This window comes from Littorina saxatilis, linkage group LG12 (assembly GCF_037325665.1).
Source record: "Littorina saxatilis isolate snail1 linkage group LG12, US_GU_Lsax_2.0, whole genome shotgun sequence".
Lineage (NCBI taxonomy): Eukaryota > Metazoa > Mollusca > Gastropoda > Littorinimorpha > Littorinidae > Littorina > Littorina saxatilis.
Window position 1 is genome coordinate 51,697,088 of NC_090256.1, and position 19,181 is coordinate 51,716,268.

At 40.8% G+C, this 19,181-nt stretch overlaps 1 protein-coding gene across 1 annotated transcript in view; it reads left to right on the plus strand.

Moving 5' to 3' along the window:
• The first annotated feature begins 527 nt into the window (after positions 1-527).
• LOC138982206 (uncharacterized) overlaps positions 528-19,181 on the plus strand; it is a 36,945-nt gene continuing 18,291 nt past the window's right edge. The window contains exons 1-16 of the mRNA XM_070355429.1: positions 528-874; positions 1,751-1,839; positions 2,113-3,811; positions 4,765-4,835; positions 5,950-8,563; positions 9,757-9,890; positions 10,225-10,325; positions 10,887-10,974; positions 11,127-11,197; positions 13,387-13,497; positions 14,802-14,898; positions 15,573-15,616; positions 16,751-16,891; positions 17,512-17,574; positions 17,832-17,935; positions 18,729-18,822. Of these exons, the coding sequence (XP_070211530.1) occupies positions 762-874; positions 1,751-1,839; positions 2,113-3,811; positions 4,765-4,835; positions 5,950-8,563; positions 9,757-9,890; positions 10,225-10,325; positions 10,887-10,974; positions 11,127-11,197; positions 13,387-13,497; positions 14,802-14,898; positions 15,573-15,616; positions 16,751-16,891; positions 17,512-17,574; positions 17,832-17,935; positions 18,729-18,822 (5,634 nt within the window). The 5' untranslated portion in view covers positions 528-761. The remainder of the gene's footprint in view (positions 875-1,750; positions 1,840-2,112; positions 3,812-4,764; positions 4,836-5,949; positions 8,564-9,756; positions 9,891-10,224; positions 10,326-10,886; positions 10,975-11,126; positions 11,198-13,386; positions 13,498-14,801; positions 14,899-15,572; positions 15,617-16,750; positions 16,892-17,511; positions 17,575-17,831; positions 17,936-18,728; positions 18,823-19,181) is intronic.

Genomic DNA, 19,181 nt, shown 5'->3' on the forward strand with positions numbered 1-19,181 from the left:
TGCTTTTTGTTTGTTTCAGCGAGTGTTGCGCAGAGATGGAGTGGGAAATAATGTACTGGCGCTGGGGTTTGGTCCAGTAAGTGAAACTTGCAATGCTTTCCAATCACAAATTTTATATCAGTTAAATTAAGGACAGCTTATTTCTTTCGAAACAAGAAACGTAGATAAAGAAAACTTGGGGGAGGACGGGACGGACTGTTGATCAAGACTTTTTTGACACCATGCCAGGTGAATTTTAATTTGTTATTAGAGCAGAATTTAAGCAAACTTAGATAAACAAAACCCAATAAACGGGCAATCCAAATCTCCACGATTTCGCGGATTTACGCAAAAGCAACCAAAAAAAAACCTGCAGTTTAACCCAGGTGAGAGGGAAAAAACAGTGGGTTTTTTACATGCACAATATATATCTTTCACCAGAGGGAGTTCAATTCATATTTACAAGACCAAAATGCTTCAGCTTCCACAACCGGGCCTCTGCCTCTGGACCCCGCCAGGGGACCTACGTTTATTTCCTTGAAACTCATTCGTCCTTGAACGGATTGCCTTCATAAATGCATGTGCCATTAGGTGTATTGTTCTCACGTAGAGGCAACCAAACTGCTCTCAGGTATTCTAGCCATGACATAATTCCAGTAGTAGCAGTAGACGTATGTGAATTTTTACTATAAAAAAAACCCCAGATAAAAAGTGGGTTGAGATGATGCACAAAATGTTCCTAGTTTTGATGACGAGTTTTATTTTGTTTTCCATTCTTACAGATGACGGACAACCCCAAAGCGTCGGTGACTTCAGTGAGCAACATTGAATACCGCTATCCCAACAGCAGTGTCAGTCGACTGCAGTTTAGAGTGTGGAAAATACTGCTCACCAGGTAATTTTGATCTCATTGTCCCTTTTAGTTTTATTTAATTTCAGATAAATACATTCTCATCTGAAGTAAAACATTTCCATTTTAAGCCACAGAAACCAATGGTAAACTGTGGAGTCACATGTGCAGGGAGCACCTCTCCCGATTCCAAAATTTTTGGCCTGAGTTCATTCCTGAGATGCTAAAGAAAAATGTCAGGTGTGTACTATTGTAGAGAACCGTGAGATACATCTGCATGTCTGATAACTTCCACAATAAGGCCACCTGCCAAAAGATATTTGAGATTAAGAGGTGAGTGCCATGGTTGAACGTTGCCAGAGTAGTTTGAAATCTGCTGAAAGAAAGAGAATGCTTCATGTTCTACACTACAGGCTAAATATTTCGCCTCTTAAGGACCAGATATGGGTTATATGATGATTCGAGTTTTATGCCCTCATGGCTTTTGATGAGGTACACAAGTGTATGCGTGTTTAGGTGGTATCAGCCATGTGCACTTACGGCAGAATGACGGAGGTCTTTTACGTGCCATTGTGGTGACATGGGGGTGGGACATGGCTTCCGTCTCTGGGTCTGCACATAAAGTTGACCCGTATCCGTCCCGGCCCGAATTCGAACCTGCGACCTACCGATCACAAGTCCAGTGCTCTACCAGCTGAGCTACTGGGCCCCCCTGCTGAGGAAGCAAATGCACCTTGTATAGCCATGCCCAGGGGGAGGGGGGGGGAGAATAGCTGGGTACATTTAAGGCTGTTTCAAATAGGTTGTGTCATGATTGATGCCTGTCCCTAAAAATCACCGCTGTCTATCAAAAAACCGACTGGCTGTTTAAAAAGAATTAAGACTTGCAAGAGTAATGTCAACTTTTGTTGTTTGTTGCAGAATTGGGGATTCTTTGATGAGCCATTTGTTGGAAAACACCTCTATCTTTATTTTGCTGGCCAAACCTGCTGTCTACTTACAGGTTACAGGTAAGTGACATCAGGAAAAGGAATGCATACAAGTATAGGTTGTGTGTCACTGCGATAGTGAGAGACGGACACACACGCACGATCAAGTCATGTTGACTTGTAAAAACTTTTTGTGTGGATTTTGTTCTCCTGCCCTGAAAGGTACTTGAAAATTGGACCAGTGTGGTGCATTTACCGCCATGCTTAAACCAATGTCTTCCAGAGAGAGTAAGATACATTCATTGTGTATGTTATTATACGTCATTTCTAATTGTCCTCAATGCTTTGTTTCAGGAGAACCCATTTTTCAGCAGTGGCCATTTGCTACCGGATCAACCTACCCAGCGAAACTCCATTCTTGTCCAGGGCAGAAGCAGCACAACAACATTAAATTCAGGCATGGATCCAAGTCAGCCAAAATGCAAGGGAGAAAAACAAAACAGAAAGAGAAATGTTGTTCAGGGGAGACAACACAAGCTGAAAGTCAGCCTCCATCCAATGTCTTTGCAAAATGTGCAAGAACAATGGCCTCTGGCAGTAGGAGTATGGCAGGAGAAGACCAACAGACAAGACACACGAGTCAAAGCACAGAGCAAGAGGAGAAGCACATGAGTCAAAGTGATGATAGTGAAAAACAATATGAAAGCCAAAGCACAGAAAGAGAAGAACAGAAGAGGCATAGTCAAAATAGCACAGCCAGAGAGGGACGGCAACAGAGGCAAGAAGGTCAAAGCATTAGAAAAGAGGAACAAGAAGAGAGATGCAATAGTCAAAGCACAGAAAGGGAAGAGAAGAAACACAGGAGTCGGAGCACAGAAGGAGAGGCAGACCAGAAGAAGCACAGTAGTCAAAGTGCAGAAAGAAAAGCAAAGCAAAAGAGGCGCAATAGTCGAAGCACAGAAAGGGAAGAGAAGAAACACAGGAGTCGGAGCACAGAAGGACAGGCAAACCAGAAGAAGCGCAAGAGTAAAAATACACAAAGAGAAGCAAAGCAGAAGAGATGCAATAGTCAAAGCACAGCCATAGAGACAGAACAGAAGCGACGCAAGAGTCAAAGTGCAGACAGAAAAACAATACAGTGGTGCAGTAGTCAAATTACAGAACAAGAAGCAGAACAGAGGAGGTGCAATAGTCAAAGTACAGGAGAAGAACAACGGAGAAAAAGTAAGAGTCAAATCACAGAAAGAGAAGAAAAGAAAAAAGGCACAGAAAGAGAAAATGACAGCAGACACAAGAGTCAAAGCATAGATAGAGAGGAACTACACACGAGTCGAAGTAAAGAGACAGAAAAAGTAAAGCAGCACAAAAGCAGAAGCTCAGAAAGAGAAGATCAACTAACGAGACACAAGAGGCAGAGCAAAGATGGAGAAGAACTAAAGTTGCACAGGAGCAAAAACGTAGAAACAGAAGAAGCGAAGAGTCGGAGAAGTCAGCGCATCGATAAATGGGAACAGTTACATAGGTGCAGTAGTCAAATGAGCGAGGAAGAGCACCGCCTTCTAATACGCAAAAGAAAATCACTGCAGGATTCCTCAGAACCCAATCCCAAGAGAAGAAAACATTGTAACAGTGATGTTAATGCAACTCATTTATCACAAAGATTGCAACGTAATTCTGTGAGTCAAGGAGAAATAGTTTCACTTACACAAACGCCAGCCAGTAAGTGCAAGAGAAGATGTGCAGCTACTAGCATAAGCATTCCTGTTATGGCGCACACACTTTCTGTGAAGGAACATGTCAGTGTTGCTGACAAGTGTCAACAGTCATTACAACAAAGTGTCATTTCCAGTTCATGTCCACACCTTAGCCATGTTGTCAGCAATCTCACAGTGGTGACTGAAACAAGTGACATCTCTGCTGGAATCACAGGAACACAGTTTTCACATGATGCCAAAGAATCCTCCTCAAAATCAAAACGGCAACGGAAAAGAATGAGGGAGAAAAAGAAGAAGAAACAGCTGGACGCATGTTCACCTGGAACAAGACCTTATCAGTAAGTAAAAATCCCAATCAAAGAGAAAGTGACTTGATCATTTGACTTGGGCCTTTTATTTGTCTTAGTCAACTGGGAGATGGGGGGTTGGAGGGGAGACTGAGCTAAACATTTTCAGATTAATTAGAAAAAAGTCTTTCAGTTTTTGAGTCACTTGAGAAAAAGTGACTCTATGTAATCGGTCAGTGTTAGTCTGTCCGGCCGGCCGTCCGGCCGGCCGGCCGTCCGGCCGGCCGTCCGTAGACACCACCTTAACGTTGGACTTTTCTCGGAAACTATCAAAGCGATCGGGCTCATATTTTGTTTAGTCGTGACCTCCAATGACCTCTACACTTTAACGATGGTTTCGTTGACCTTTGACCTTTTTCAAGGTCACAGGTCAGCGTCAAAGGAAAAATTAGACATTTTATATGGACTTTTCTCGGAAACTATCAAAGCGATCGGGCTCATATTTTGTTTAGTCGTGACCTCCAATGACCTCTACACTTTAACGATGGTTTCGTTGACCTTTGACCTTTTTCAAGGTCACAGGTCAGCGTCAAAGGAAAAATTAGACATTTTATATCTTTGACAAAGTTCATCGGATGTGATTGAAACTTTGTAGGATTATTCTTTACATCAAAGTATTTACATCTGTAGCCTTTTACGAACGTTATCAGAAAAACAAGGGAGATAACTAGCCTTTTCTGTTCGGCAACACACAACTTAACGTTGGGCTTTTCTCGGAAACTATAAAAGTGACCGGGCTCAAATTTTATGTGAACGTGACTCATTGTGTTGTGAATAGCAATTTCTTCCTGTCCATCTGATGCCTCATATAATATTCAGAACTGCGAAAGTGACTCGATCGAGCGTTTGCTCTTCTTGTTGTGTATGTATTTTTCTTTTATGTTGTTGTAATTTCAGTTTTGTGATGAAGGGAGTTTTGAGTTTCTTGCAATATTTTGTTTCAGGCATCACCGATATCTTCCACGGCTGAGTCTTCTTTACAGGAGGAATTTGAGGGAGAAATTTCCAAGCAGTTGTATGTATAAGCTCTGTGTAAAACACTTAAAATTAAATTCTGTTCAGTTACTTTGTGTGTGTGAGCGTGTTTGTGTGTGTGTGTGTCAAGAATCTATATATATATACGACTTGTGTCTGTCTGTGTGTCTGTCTGTCTGTGTGTGTGTGTGTGTGTTCGCGATGCACGGCCAAAGTTCTCGATGGATCTGCTTCAAATTTGGTGGGCATATTCAGGTAGACCCCGGACACAACCTGGTCGATGAGAATTTTCAACACGTGCTCTCAGCGCGCAGCGCTGAACCGATTTTGGTTTTTCTGTTCATCTTCCCAGATCCATTCCCAGTAACTCTTCCTTATCTTCTCCAGTGTTTTGCGTTTATCTCCCTTCCTTCGTGTGGCGTCAATCCATATTCCCGTTACTATTTTTAGAAGGTCACTGTCCACAACGCTCAATCCATATTCCCGTTACTATTTTTAGAAGGTCACTGTCCACAACGCTCCTTATCTTCTCCAGTGTTTTGCGCGTTTATCTCCCTTCCTATGTGACTTGTGTTTTCTCAGTCTAAAATTAATCTTAATTTTATTCATGCATTTCACTCCAAAACTTGTCTTTATCACCTGTTAAAAAAATGTATTCTTGATATTTTGATCATTATTATTATTCTCTTTATTTATATAGCGCCTTATCCGAAGTTCAAAGCGCTTTATGCCGTGTGAGATGGAATTTTTTACACATTATCACGCATTCACATCGACCAGCAAACCTCAAGCCTGTTAGGCAAATGTTCACCTTTCGCGGCCTTTATTCCAAGTCACACGGGTATTTGATGGACATTTTTATCTATGCCTATACAATTTTGCCAGGAAAGACCCTTTTGTCAATCGTGGGATCTTTAACGTGCACACCCCAATATAGTGTACACGAAGGGACCTCGGTTTTTCGTCTCATCCGAAAGACTAGCACTTGAACCCACCATCTAGGTAAGGAAAGGGGGGAGAAAATAGCGGCCCGACCCAGGGTCGAACACGCAACCTCTCGATTCCGAGCGCAAGTGCGTTACCACTCGGCCACCCAGACCACTTTTTATCTGGCTGTACCACCATCATGTAATATAATGTACCCTTCTTTTCAGTCACCTTAGCAGCCTACAAGCCAACAGGGGAAGGAGCAAAGCTACTGTTCAGAGACATTTTCGTGAAGAATGATGTTGGTGGGAACCTGAACGGTGGTGAGAGGCCTTGTCAGTGTCAGCAGGAGGAACATGCAGAGAACACTGCAGTCATCTTTGGTTCAACAAAAGGCAGCACTTGCAGTGGTACCTTCATGTCCCGTATTCAGCTTCCAGGCCATGCTTCGGTGAACCAGTCTGCATACAAGTCTGGTGAAATAGAAAGACATGCTTTCAGTGACGTTTTGTCCGGTTTGCACTTTGACGAAAAAGAACAGCTTTCACAGTGTCAAACTGCACGCAACTCAGAGGTAGCAAATGCTGGAATTGCCAGCGCTGTTGTTTCCAATGTTGAGTGCCAAAGAACTGAATATCTCTCCCTGAACTTGTATGCTGGACATAGCTCACTCGCAAAAAGCACCGGTACTGCAACTGCTCTTGTGTCTGACGATGCAGGCCATACCTTTCTCAGCCAGCCCTCTGTCAACTCGCGAGCAGTAAGTGGTCATGCTGCTGATGTGGCAAGGCCCAGTACACAGTGCTTGGTGGGACAAAGCCTCTTGGATCAGCCTGCAAACATCTTGCATCCCGCTGGTGTTGTTAATACTGCTCAAGGTGCTATGGGCAACAGAAACGTGCATGCACTGAATCATCCAGCAAGAGACAAACCTGTGCAAGGCTCAGTTACTGCTAAGACCCGGACTGTACACCAAGAAGTAGAAAGCATCCCCCTCGATCCAATTGCAAGCAACTCGGAGAACCATTACACTGCAGGTGTTGCTTCAAGGAACACACATTGGCAAGCGTCAGAGCATCCCTCCAGAGACTGTTCTTCACAAAACTCCGCTGTAGCAAATGCTGACACTGCTTCTTTCAAAGCAACTTTTTCCAGCCAGGGTAAAGTAGGTGCAAAACATTTTTCAACCTGCTTGGCTGCACAAAGCTTGAAAATGGGGGAAAAACTCCGTACTACTGGCACGCCAAACATGCATTGCCAGGAACTGGACCAACCGGTAAACAACTTGCCAGTTGCGGGCAGTTCTACTGCTACTAACACTGTGGCCAATACACCATTACAAGGGGGAACCCAAAACTTGGATGCTGCAGATATTTACAACACTGCTGCTGCAACTATGTCCAGTATATGTAACCAAACCGCAGACCGTCATTCAGAAGGCCATCCAGAAAACATTTGTGCTGTAGCAAACTGTGGTGCGACTAACAAAGCTGTGTCCAGTGAGCCATCCCAAGTGTCACAATATTTCTCAGCAGAAAGTACAGTCGTAGTGAGCACCAACGTTGCTGCGGAAGCTACACCCGGCACACCCATTTGTGTGTGCTCCAGATCGCAGCTTTTGCAGTTGTTGCAGTCTCAACAAGCTGTGCATGAGAGTGCTTTGAGACAAGGTGATACGCATTTTCATGTTGAAGGGAGTTCCAATGTTGAAATGGCCTCTGAGAATGAGCATGTAACTACTCATTGCACAACACATCACAGCATGCTGACGACTCAGAATCGTTCCACAAGCTCGCGAGTTCACATTTGCAGAGGTGCTGCAGACACTACCAGTCCAGAAGGACCAGAGGAACAAGTCAATATGAGATATTCTGTACGAAAAGTGACAAGAGATTCAGGAGAAATCAGAACAGAGTTACAGTCGATGTCTCATGACGGTGACATATCGTCCTCGGGGGATTCATCATTCCTACCTTGTGGTCAAAAATGTCACAACAGTAACTCTCAGACACTTACAGTATCTCTTCCAGCATCAACCAAAGGATGCGGCAGAAAAGCATCAGTTCTGCAGGAAAATGCACATCGAGAGGTATCAAAAGCCTGTGGGAGTAGCGTCTATCAAAGTCTCTTTATGAAGGACAAGAACCCGAAGACACCAGTGCCTGATTCCTCAGCTTTTGATCACAACCCTTGCAATGAAGTTCATGATGTGTCAGTAACAGCAGTACACCAATCTTCAGAGCGTACTGGTGGCAGGGAAAGAGGGGCAGGGTCAAGTCAGGATCAATTTCTGCAGGAGATATCGCTGAATGCTGAGCCCACCTCACAGTCAATGGAGGTTAGCTCATCTTCCAATATTTTCCAACTAGCGAGTTCTCTGTCGACAACTCCAGATTCCACAGTCTCTTTCAAATCGCCAATGGACATTATCATAGCTGAGACTCCATCATGGTTCAAATCTGGTTCTGACTCTGAATCCTCTACCTCTGTTTCTATCTCAAACTACAGCTCACCAGCAGGGTCTGTTACTCAGTCTGGTAACCATGAGCACTCTAGTTTCTACTGTGACGGCAGCTTACGAAACAAAAGCTTGGTCTACATAAACATGACAGATCTTCAGGCATCAAGAGAATTGGCAAAGCAAAAAGATGGACCAGGGTGTGCAAATCTTACTTCCAGCTTGGCTGAAAGAGGTGCCCCAAAGCAAGCTGAGGAGAAGGGGGAGAGCGCTGAGATGATGCAGGTTGGTGACAAAGAAACAACAGCAAGAGTGGTGCCATCCCTGCCAGAGTTTCACCCTGAAGTTGTACCCATACTTCAGCAGTTGCTTCACAACCACAGGTTGGTTTAGTGTGTACAAAAACTATTCCTCTTCTTACCTTCTCTTTTTGCTTCTGCCAACCACTGCCGCTGATGGGGTCTATGTCGACCAAAAGAGTGGGATTCCCTGTAGGTGGAGTTCCTGTAGGTGGATTCCCTGTATACAGGGAATACCACAGGGTGTAGTTCCTGTAGAGTTTCGCTTATATCGCGAAGTTCGGCAGAATTTGATGGTTTTCTATCTTTTTTCATATTTCTTAGAAATTTGACTCTTGAGTATGGTTTGCAAGTTTTATTGAAAAACTCCACCCTGTGGGATTCCCTGTATATAGGGAATCCCCCTACAGAAACTCCACCTACAGGGAATCCCACTCTTTTGGTCGACATAGACCCCATCAGCACCACTGACTAGATTAATTGACAACACTCCTTTGAAGTTCGAAGGTTGTGCGTGTTTTTACATTTAGTCAAGTTTTTGCTTAATGTTTTCAGATAGACTGGGTGGTGGTGTAGGTGTGTGTGTTTGTGTTGTGGAGCGATTCCCAGAAAACTACTGGACAGATATTCATAAAACTGTACATACTATTTCTTCCAGATATAGATATATATATATATCCTCAGATGTTTTCCCCCCAGTTTTTGTCTCGATAAATATCTCTGACATATCAGGCTTTTTATAAAAGTTGAGGCGGCACTGTGGTGACCTCATCTATCAATTAAATTGATTGACATTTTGATCAAAAGTTCTTATTCTTTGACTCGGTCCGGACTATGGTGTTGCATTTTAGTTTTGAAGCTAGAACATTAATTAATTTGTTTGATTATTAAAATTGGGATTACTTTTATTAAAATCTAATTTTTAGCAAACAGATTTAAAAAATGATAGCATCGTATTTGTTATCTCATGATTCCAAGAATATGTTCATATACTGTGTCTGAATTCAAAAACAAATCAAACATTTAGAAAAACCTACTGTCTTGTTTCAGTGTGGCTTACAGAAAATTAACACACACACTTGTTGGACACTTAACTCCCAAATTTTGGAAAGAATTAGAAAACCACTCTGTATCAGATGTTTCATGTAAAGTTAAGTAATGGTATGTTTGAGAGGTATGATTTCTTTCAAATGTATGTGGACCGTTCTTTTTAACAGAGGTTGCATGCTCAAGGACACAGATAATCTTAACCTATTCTTGTGGGTATATCATTTCAGGAAATGCAGGCACTGGGCTTTGCTGGAGCACCACTGCAAAAGCAGATTTGACAAGAATGTAAAAAAGGCGGCAAAGACAACAAACCATACAGCGGCCAGAAGAAGAGTTGACAAGGGAGACAATGCAGCAGCAGGTGTGCTACTGTGCTATGCTTGACAAAAAAACATTGTATCGTAAACTGAAATGAAAGCTTGTGTGGATTGTGTGTGGAAGAGTTGTATGGGGGAGGGCTTGTTTGTAAATAATATGAACATTGTCAGCTGATCCTGATTGTGTGTGTGAGTGTGCGTGTGGACTGCAAACTGTGGGATGTACAGCATGGACTATGATTTGTATTATGTACGTCTCTGTCATGTTTGTGAAAAGAAAAATCCAAATTTGTTTATTAGATACATCTTGTTTTCTTGTTAGTTTTACGTTGTTTGTTTTGGTCACATGGTGATGATAGCGCTACTCTGTGAATGCAGGTGAGGGTAACACTCAGGCTAACCAAGGGTTCCGCAGAAAGATCAAGAAAAAACTACCAGCCACACCAAAGCTACTGGAAGACCATATCCCTCAGTGCAAAGTTTGTTATATCTTGATGGCAGAGTTGCTATGTCAGTATTTTCCCCTAATATAAGGACAAGGATAAGATTTTATATAGTCCTGTGAGATTTCCCTCATGGAAATTTGGGTTGCTTTCTCTCTGCCTCTGGGGAAAGCGAGCTGCCATACAGTACGGCGCTACCCATTTTTCTTTCTTTTTCCGGCATGTGTGTATTCATGTTTCCAAGCCCTCAGACTTTAGCTGTGAACTTCGGTTCACGGGGGTGTTCGGACACCAAGGACAGTACAGAAAGTTGTAATAAATCCCTCGCCGAATGTGAGGATCGAACCCATGCCGATAGTGACAACTGGTTCTGAAGTCAGTGCCGCTACCGACTGAGCTATTTCCAAAATTTCGGGGGGGGGGGGGGGTGGTGGTGGTGGTGGTGGTGGTGGTGGTGATGGTGGGGGTGGTGGTGGTGGTGGTAGGGGGGGGTGGTGGTGGTAGGGGGAAGGTTGTCATTATTACAACTGATGAATGAATGGAATGCGTAAACATTTAAACTGGTGGTAAGATGATTTCATCCCTGACTTGTTTCAGGTTTTGGGATTTTTGCAAGCTGTGGTAAAACAGACTGTTCCCGAAAAGCTGCTTGGATCCTCTGCAAATATGGCTCACCTTCTTAAGAGTAAGTTTTTTTTGTATTTTCTTGTATGCCTGCTCTTCAGTTTGCTATGCCTTCTTCAATTTAAATTCTGTTGTACATTTGTTCTTCTTTTTTTTATTGTTTTTGTGTGCTTTAGCCTTTATTAAAAATGTTGTTCTTATGTCTTTGCACAGACATCAAGTCACTCGTGTCAGCTGGAAAGTTTGAAAAGATGTGCCTTGGTCAATTGGTAACAGGCTTGAAGGTAACTGTTCATTCTATGTATACCAAACTTGTGTGCCTCAGCTCTCTCTCTGTCTCTGTCTTTCTCTCTCTCTCTCTCTCTCTCTCTCTCTCTCTCTCTCTCTCTCTCTCTCTCTTTTGCTCTCTGTGTCTCTGTCTCTGTGTCTCTCTCTCTGTTTCTCTCCCTCTCTCTCTCTCTCTCTCTCTCTCTCTCTCTCTCTCTCTCTCTCTCTCTCTCTCTCTCTCTCTCTCTCTCTCTCTCTCTCTCTCTCTCTCTTAGATTACATAAACAAGCGCTTAAAGTACTCTATTAAAGAAAACAACCCTAACTGAGTTAGACTACATAAACTTCGGCATTCTTCCTCTGATGGCAAGGCTAGGTTATAATAAAGGTACCCTTATGCATAAAATTATTCATGGATGTGTACCTCAAACCATATTTTCCAAATTCACATTGAAAAATTCATGCCAATTGATGAGATTGACTCCTCTGCCTAGGATTGACCTATTCAAATCTAGTTTAGTTTATTCAAGTAGCAGTCTCTGGAACACTCTTCCGACAATCCTGCGGCAAACTACTAGCACAAACGTTTTTACGACCAGATATACATCTTATCTCATGAAGTGAAAATAAACATTTGTTGTCACCAGAACTGTTGTTAAAACCAACAACCGGTGCTTTTCAACAATGTATTATTATTTTTATTTTTTTTTCCTGATTTTTTCAAATGCAGTGTATGTCAATGGTCATATGGCGTTTACAGCGTTGTTGCATCAGTGCAATCTACTCTATAATACTTAACTCACGTCAAATGAACTTACATTTTTCATTCAAGCAATGAATTGTATGTAAATTGATGATATGTTCTTACTTTAATTTTATTTATAATCATGTAGCAGTAGTTTTCTTTACTTGTTTATTCTTAAGCAATTTTAGACTAGTCCCTCTTTAGGGCGAGGGCAAGATGTAAACAAGTCGCGTAAGGCGAAATTACTACATTTAGTCAAGCTGTGGAACTCACAGAATGAAACTGAACGCACTGCATTTTTTCACAATGACCGTAGTCCGCCGCTAGTGCAAAAGGCAGTGAAAGTGATGAGCCTGTTTAGCGCGGTAGCGGTTGCGCTGTGCTGCATAGCACGCTTTACTGTACCTCTCTTCGTTTTAACTTTCTGAGTGTGTTTTTAATTCAAACATATCATATCTATATGCTTTTTGAATCAGGGACCGACAAGGAATAAGATGAAATTGTTTTTAAAACGATTTCTAAAATTTAATTTTAATCATAATTTTTATATTTTTAATTTTCAGAGCTTCTTTTTAACATAACATATTTATATGTTTTTGGAATCAGAACATGATGAAGAATAAAATAAAAGTAATTTTGGATCGTTTTATAAAAAAATAATTTTAATTACAATTTTCAGGTTTTTAATGACCAAAGTCATTAATTAATTTTTAAGCCTCCATGCTGAAATGCAAAACCAAAGTCCGGCCTTCATCGAAGATTGCTTGGGCAAAATTTCAATCAATTTGATTGAAAAATGAAGGTGTGACAGTGCCGCCTCAACTTTTACAAAAAGTCGGATATGACGTCATTAAAGACATTTATCGAAAAAACGAAAAAAAAACGTCTGGGGATATCAGACGTACCCAGGAACTCTCATGTAAAATTTCATAAAGATCGGTCCAGTAGTTTACTCTGAATCGCTCTACACACACACACGCACAGACACACACACACAGACACACATACACCACGACCCTCGTCTCGATTCCCCCTCTATGTTAAAACATTTAGTCAAAACTTGACTAAATGTAAAAAGCAGATCACTGCTTACTCTATTACCCTCGTTAGATAAAGAATTGTTCTTGTTCTTGTTCTCTCTCTCAACCATCGTCGTGTTTTGACCAGTTCACCTTATCCCTTCTTGGCACAATATGAGGTTGATTTTTTTTGCCATCATGTACTACTATAGCCCGAGTATCAGGACTGGAATTGTATTTTAAATTGATATTTTTAGCTGTATACAGAAAATACACAATTATAAGACTACATTTTCTGGTGGCCACAAAGAGAACAGTATGTATCAAACTACAAGAGTCCACTACATTTTATAGCGTACTGCATCTTTTGTAAAGCATATCTTTAATTGAAGTATTATTAGGTGTTATTTGCTAATCATATGCTCATCATTGTTATGATGCAGGTGAAGAGTTGTGTGTGGCTAAGGAAAGTCTTGTGCCCCAAAGAGAAACAGCACAGGTTGGCACAGCTGATGTGGTGGATCATCATATGCTTTGTTTTTCCACTGATCAGAGTGAGCTGCATTTTGCTGTTCTTGGTATAGTGCTGTGCAAACGCTTATATGTACATGGGTGCATGTGGCCTTGCCGGAAGCTGAGTTAAACCCAGGCAATTTGATAAGTGTCTGAAGACAAAGAAAATACATATCTCAGGCAAGAAAGAGTAATGGTAATCCCATGGTACTGGTAACTTGGGAAGATTTTCAGGCATGGTTTTCCAGGCATGGGAATTGTCAGCCAAACGGCGGAATACCGCCGATTTTTTTTTTGTTCCGCCCAAAAAGCAAAAGTGTCCGCCGAAAAAATAAAGGGGGGAGGCACACAAAAAAAGCACCGGTTACTTTTGCCTTTGCACATAAATCCGCGAAAACTTTCCGTAATTTGTTCACGCACTGCTACCGCCCGCCTCAGTTACTTGAACTTTTATGTTTGAAAGTAAACCAGATTGCACAGATTGTGTTACAAGTTACATTTTCCTGTTTGTCTCAACAGATCAATTTTTTTAACTAATTTAAACCATATAATACATGTATATTTGTTTTCTTCAAAAAAGCAACAATTGGTACTAAAAACTCTGATTCTAAAAACAAAATTTAATGGCAAACTTGGAGCTCAGATGACACCAGACTGCACCATCTTGGTTCTTTGGAGAATTTTTTTTCCGGGGGGGGCATGCCCCCGGACCCCCCTAGTAAGGCTAGGCGCTTCGCGCTGTCGACTTGACGCTTCGCGTCTTCAGTTATACATTTTCAGCCTTTTTTACAATTTTCAATGCCCATGCCTGTTTTCACACTTCACATGCACCTGTGTATGTATTTGCTGCTGTATCCATTATGTTTCATCCTTTTGAGAAGTAATCTTGCTGCATGTGTAAGTAGATGTGTGTTTGTTAAATGTGATAATAAAGCCCTTGAAAATTGACTACATCTTCAGAACAAAGCATTGAAACTGTAAGCTGTCATCAAACACAAATTATGATGTTATGAATAATACATGTAGTATTATATTTTCAAAAACACACCAAGAAACAAGAATTTTGTGGGAATTTGGTATGGATGTAATGACGGGAAGTGGTGTTTCAAAGTTTTCTTTTGTTAGTAGAGATCTGATGACATTTACATCAGTGTAAATCGGCTTTATTCCTCTATCTGTGCATCATGTTCGAGTGAGTTAAGAGTGTAAATCGGCTTTATTCCTCTATCTGTGCATCATGATCGAGTGAGTTAAGAGTGTAAATCGGCTTTATTCCTCTATCTGTGCATCATGATCGAGTGAGTTAAGAGTGTAAATGCCGCTGCTGTTGATTTCTGTTTCCCAGGCCTTTTTCTATCTGACGGACACCAGCGCCCTCAGAACCAGAGTGTTGTACTACAGGAAGAAGACATGGCTCAGGCTCCAGATGAGAGCAATGAATGGTACAGTACTGAGAAATCTGCATTCACAGCCTCATTACCAACTGTATCAGTATGATGTGGCCTTGTAAGGGGATATTATGCGTTATTTAGGCAATCCAAATCTCTTTTTTTTATTTATTTTTTTTATTCCCAAGTGAGAGGGACAAAATAGTGTTTTTCTTTACACTCACAATTTTTTTTTTCATAGAGGGGGTTAAATTCATATTTTCAAGGCCAAAAAGTTTCAGCTTATGGGGGCATCGCCCCCCATCCCCATCAGGGGCTCTGCGGCCCCCTGGACCCCCCGCATTATTTATTTCCTTGAAACTCATTCTTCCTTGCATAGATTGCCTGGTTACTAAGAAGTAGTTGTAACTGGAGTAAAGATTCAAGCAAGAATGATAATTCTTATATACATAGTCCTCCTCCTCCTCCACTTCCTTATCATTATCATCATCACTCATCATCATCATCATCATCATCATCATCATCATTATCATACATTTACTACCAAGGATGTGTTGTATGAATTTCTGTTGGTTTTGGGTTAGATTTGTTGTATTTCTTATTCATAGCAGCAATAGAATTCTTATTTTTCAATCTTAATTTGGTAGAGAATTAGTTTATATGGTTTTAAAACTTATGTGTTATTCATTGAATTGGAACAGGGGTGTGTTTCTTCATGTGTGTTTCAGATTTCAGGAAAGCGACTACCTGTACATTACAAGGCATATCTCGGGTGATTACTTTATTTCTGCTTTTTGACATGGCTTTTCTTTCCTCAGAGAATAGGCCGTCACAGAACTCATTAAAATTGTATTGCACATGTTCATCATATTATTGTGTTGCTGATTTCCTGACTACTTGCATCATTAATACACACAGTTGATGAAGAAACATGTCATATGGTGTGATCTATCTGAGATAAGCTCTCATCTGCCACTACTTCTGTCATGCCTAAGCACATCTCAAAGCTCGCTTCATGGGAAGATGTGCATAAAGTTTTGATCTGTTGATCCACACTATAAGTCTTAGGATTTTCTTGCAACTTTATTATTTTTTCCAGTTAGTTGGTCTGTTTTCATATACAAGAATGGACGATTAAGACAATAAACTCACAATATTGATGTTTGTGCACTGTTCACATACAAAGGTAAATCTGTTTCTGTGTGCAAGGATGGAAGATTGAGACACTAAACTGACACAATATTGATGTTTGTGCACTGTTCACAGACAAAGGTATCTGTGTGCAAGGATGGAAGATTGAGACACTAAACTGACACAATATTGATGTTTGTGCACTGTTCACAGACAAAGGTATCTGTGTGCAAGGATGGAAGATTGAGACACTAAACTGACACAATATTGATGTTTGTGCACTGTTCACAGACAAAGGTATCTGTGTGCAAGGATGGACGATTGAGACACTAAACTGACACAATATTGATGTTTGTGCACTGTTCACAGACAAAGGTATCTGTGTGCAAGGATGGAAGATTGAGACACTAAACTGACACAATATTGATGTTTGTGCACTGTTCACAGACAAAGGTAAATCTGTTTCTGTGTGCAAGGATGGAAGATTGAGACACTAAACTGACACAATATTGATGTTTGTGCACTGTTCACAGACAAAGGTATCTGTGTGCAAGGATGGAAGATTGAGACACTAAACTGACACAATATTGATGTTTGTGCACTGTTCACAGACAAAGGTATCTGTGTGCAAGGATGGAAGATTGAGACACTAAACTGACACAATATTGATGTTTGTGCACTGTTCACAGACAAAGGTGAATCTGTTTCTGTGTGCTAGGATGGAAGATTGAGACACTAAAATGACACAATATTGATGATTGTGCACTGTTCACAGACAAAGGTGAATCAACTGCTGGCATCAGGCCAGTGTCTAGGAGTGTCAGCATTGCGCTTTCTGCCCAAGTCTCAGTCTCTTCGACCTATCGTCAACATGAGCTGCAAGCAAGATCCAAATGCACCATTGCACCGGATGCAGGTACAGTGGAACCCCCTCCCTTTTAGACCCTTTTTTTTCTCAGACTTTCTGTTCATAACCTCTGCAAATTTACCCCCATTCTAAGACTCCCTCCTTTTTAAGACCTGATTTTTTCATATTTTTGTAGGTCTTAAAAGGGGGGTTCCACTGTATTGTAATGGGTCATCCTTTAAAATGAGGGTTAAATGTAAGCACTTACATTTTCTTTTTCGTGATGAGGACAATCATTTTCACTCTTGAGTTTTATTCAGAATGTTCCTGACAAAGTGTTGGAGACGTTTGTCTGGCTCATTCTTTCAAGTGTATTCTCCCCTCTTTGCCCTAATATATGGCTTTCTGAAAATCCCTCTTAATCACAGATTTATAGTGTTGGCTTTTTTTGGCACAGTTTTATGTTGGTTTTCTGGGCGTGTTAGCTACACAAAAATCGTTTAAATTTTAGTTATCAATGCATTTATGTATACAGTTCCCTTTTATGGTCTTGGTTTGTTGCTTTAGTGTAAACTTGAAATGCAAGCGTTCCGCACCTCATGTCTTTTATTAAAATATTTATTTATAATGCTATTCGTTTTACATTTGCGTATTCTGTGTTCTGCTGTTACTGAGTTTTTATTTTTCAGAAAAGATCCATCACCATCAACAGACAACTGATGAAGCTGTTTGATGTTTTAAAATATGAAATGGTGAGTTCATTAGTTTTTTGTATTTGCTCATTAGTGCTTGCATATCTGTAAGCTGATGCTTGAAAGGTCACACAAACTAAAAACATTCAGGACGTTTAGCATTTTGAAACTTGTAGAAATGCAAAATCATGTTAGTCAGAGTCAGTATGTTGTGTGATACAGATCTGTATACACCTACTCATTTAGTACCAGAAAACTTGCATCAATATTTCTCCACTCTTTTTTTCTGTCTGACTTTTAATTTTGCAACTGTGCAGGTTTTTGAGAATAAAGTACCAGACTGCTCTGTGTTTGGCATCGAGGATGCGTACATGAAGTTGAAACAGTTCAAGGAAAACAGAGCATCTCGTCATGATGACAGGTACTGATCTTGGCTGTTAGTTCATTTTTAGCTAAGGACCTCCAAAATCTGAGAAAATCAGGTCAGAATTAAAAAGGAAGGGGGTCTTTTTTTTTTTTTTTTTTTTTTTTTTTCTCTTCCGAGAGAATTTTAATAACAATGAATTTCTCCAGTTTGAAACGCAATAAGCTGCACACACAAAAGTGTAGTTTTCCTTCTATTGTTCTTTTTTTTATTTTTTTTTTATTTTTTTATTCAATTAATAAAACACAAGATAACAAACATGGTAACTGTAGTTTCTGTTTGCACACATACTCTCTCATTTACATGCAGTTCAGAAAAAACTTTTACATTATACAAAAGGACAAAAAATAGTCATACGTGAAAAAAATAAATAGAGGTGAGTTTGCAGAGGTTATGAACAGAAAACATGAAAAAGCAACGTCTTAAAAAGGGGGCTCTTAAAAAAAAGGGGGGGGGGGGGGGGGGGGTGAGGTTCCCCTGTATTCAAGTACCAAACACAATCTTTCCAGCTTTATATACTTTTCCAGGAAGTGTTTTCATGAATAGCTTTATCAGGTTTAGTGAGCAAATTCACTTGACTTTTCTGTTGAAAGCTGGTTTTCTGTTTTGTTTATTTATGTTTCATCTTAATGTTGTGTGTGTGTGTGTGTGTGTGTGTGTGTGTGTGTGTGAAAATATATGTTTGTGTGCGTACATGCATAACTGCTTTGTGTGTGTGTGTGTGTGTGTGCGTGCGTGTGTGTGTGTGTTATTGTTAAAGAGTGTATAGTTTGAATTTCTGACTGCACAGGTGTCTCTACTTTGTGAAGACGGACGTCAGCAAGTGTTTTGACTCCATACATCAACAGCTGCTCTTCTCCTTTGTCAGGGACATCTTTACCAAGGTCAGGCACTCTGCATAGAGGGGGGGGGGGGGGGGGGGGGGTTGATTTTTTGTTTTGTTTTGTTTTGGGGAGGGGATTCTTTGTTAACTGCAGTGTCTCAATAGATGATGTTCAAAAATAACTCTGTCAGGGTTTCCAAGCGTTCCCGAAGAGTTCCGCTTCGCTCTAGTGTACAGCGTGCAATAATATCCAGTTACAATAACACGTCAATCCCTGACTCTGATGTGTATGTTTTCCAGTGTTTGCTCGATATGATGCTTTATTTTTTCGAAAATGTGCACATCAGAGCCACAATTCACTGGCGATGGCCTCCCGTGACCGCAAGTGAAACTCACTCAACCAAAACAGGTTTTAAGACT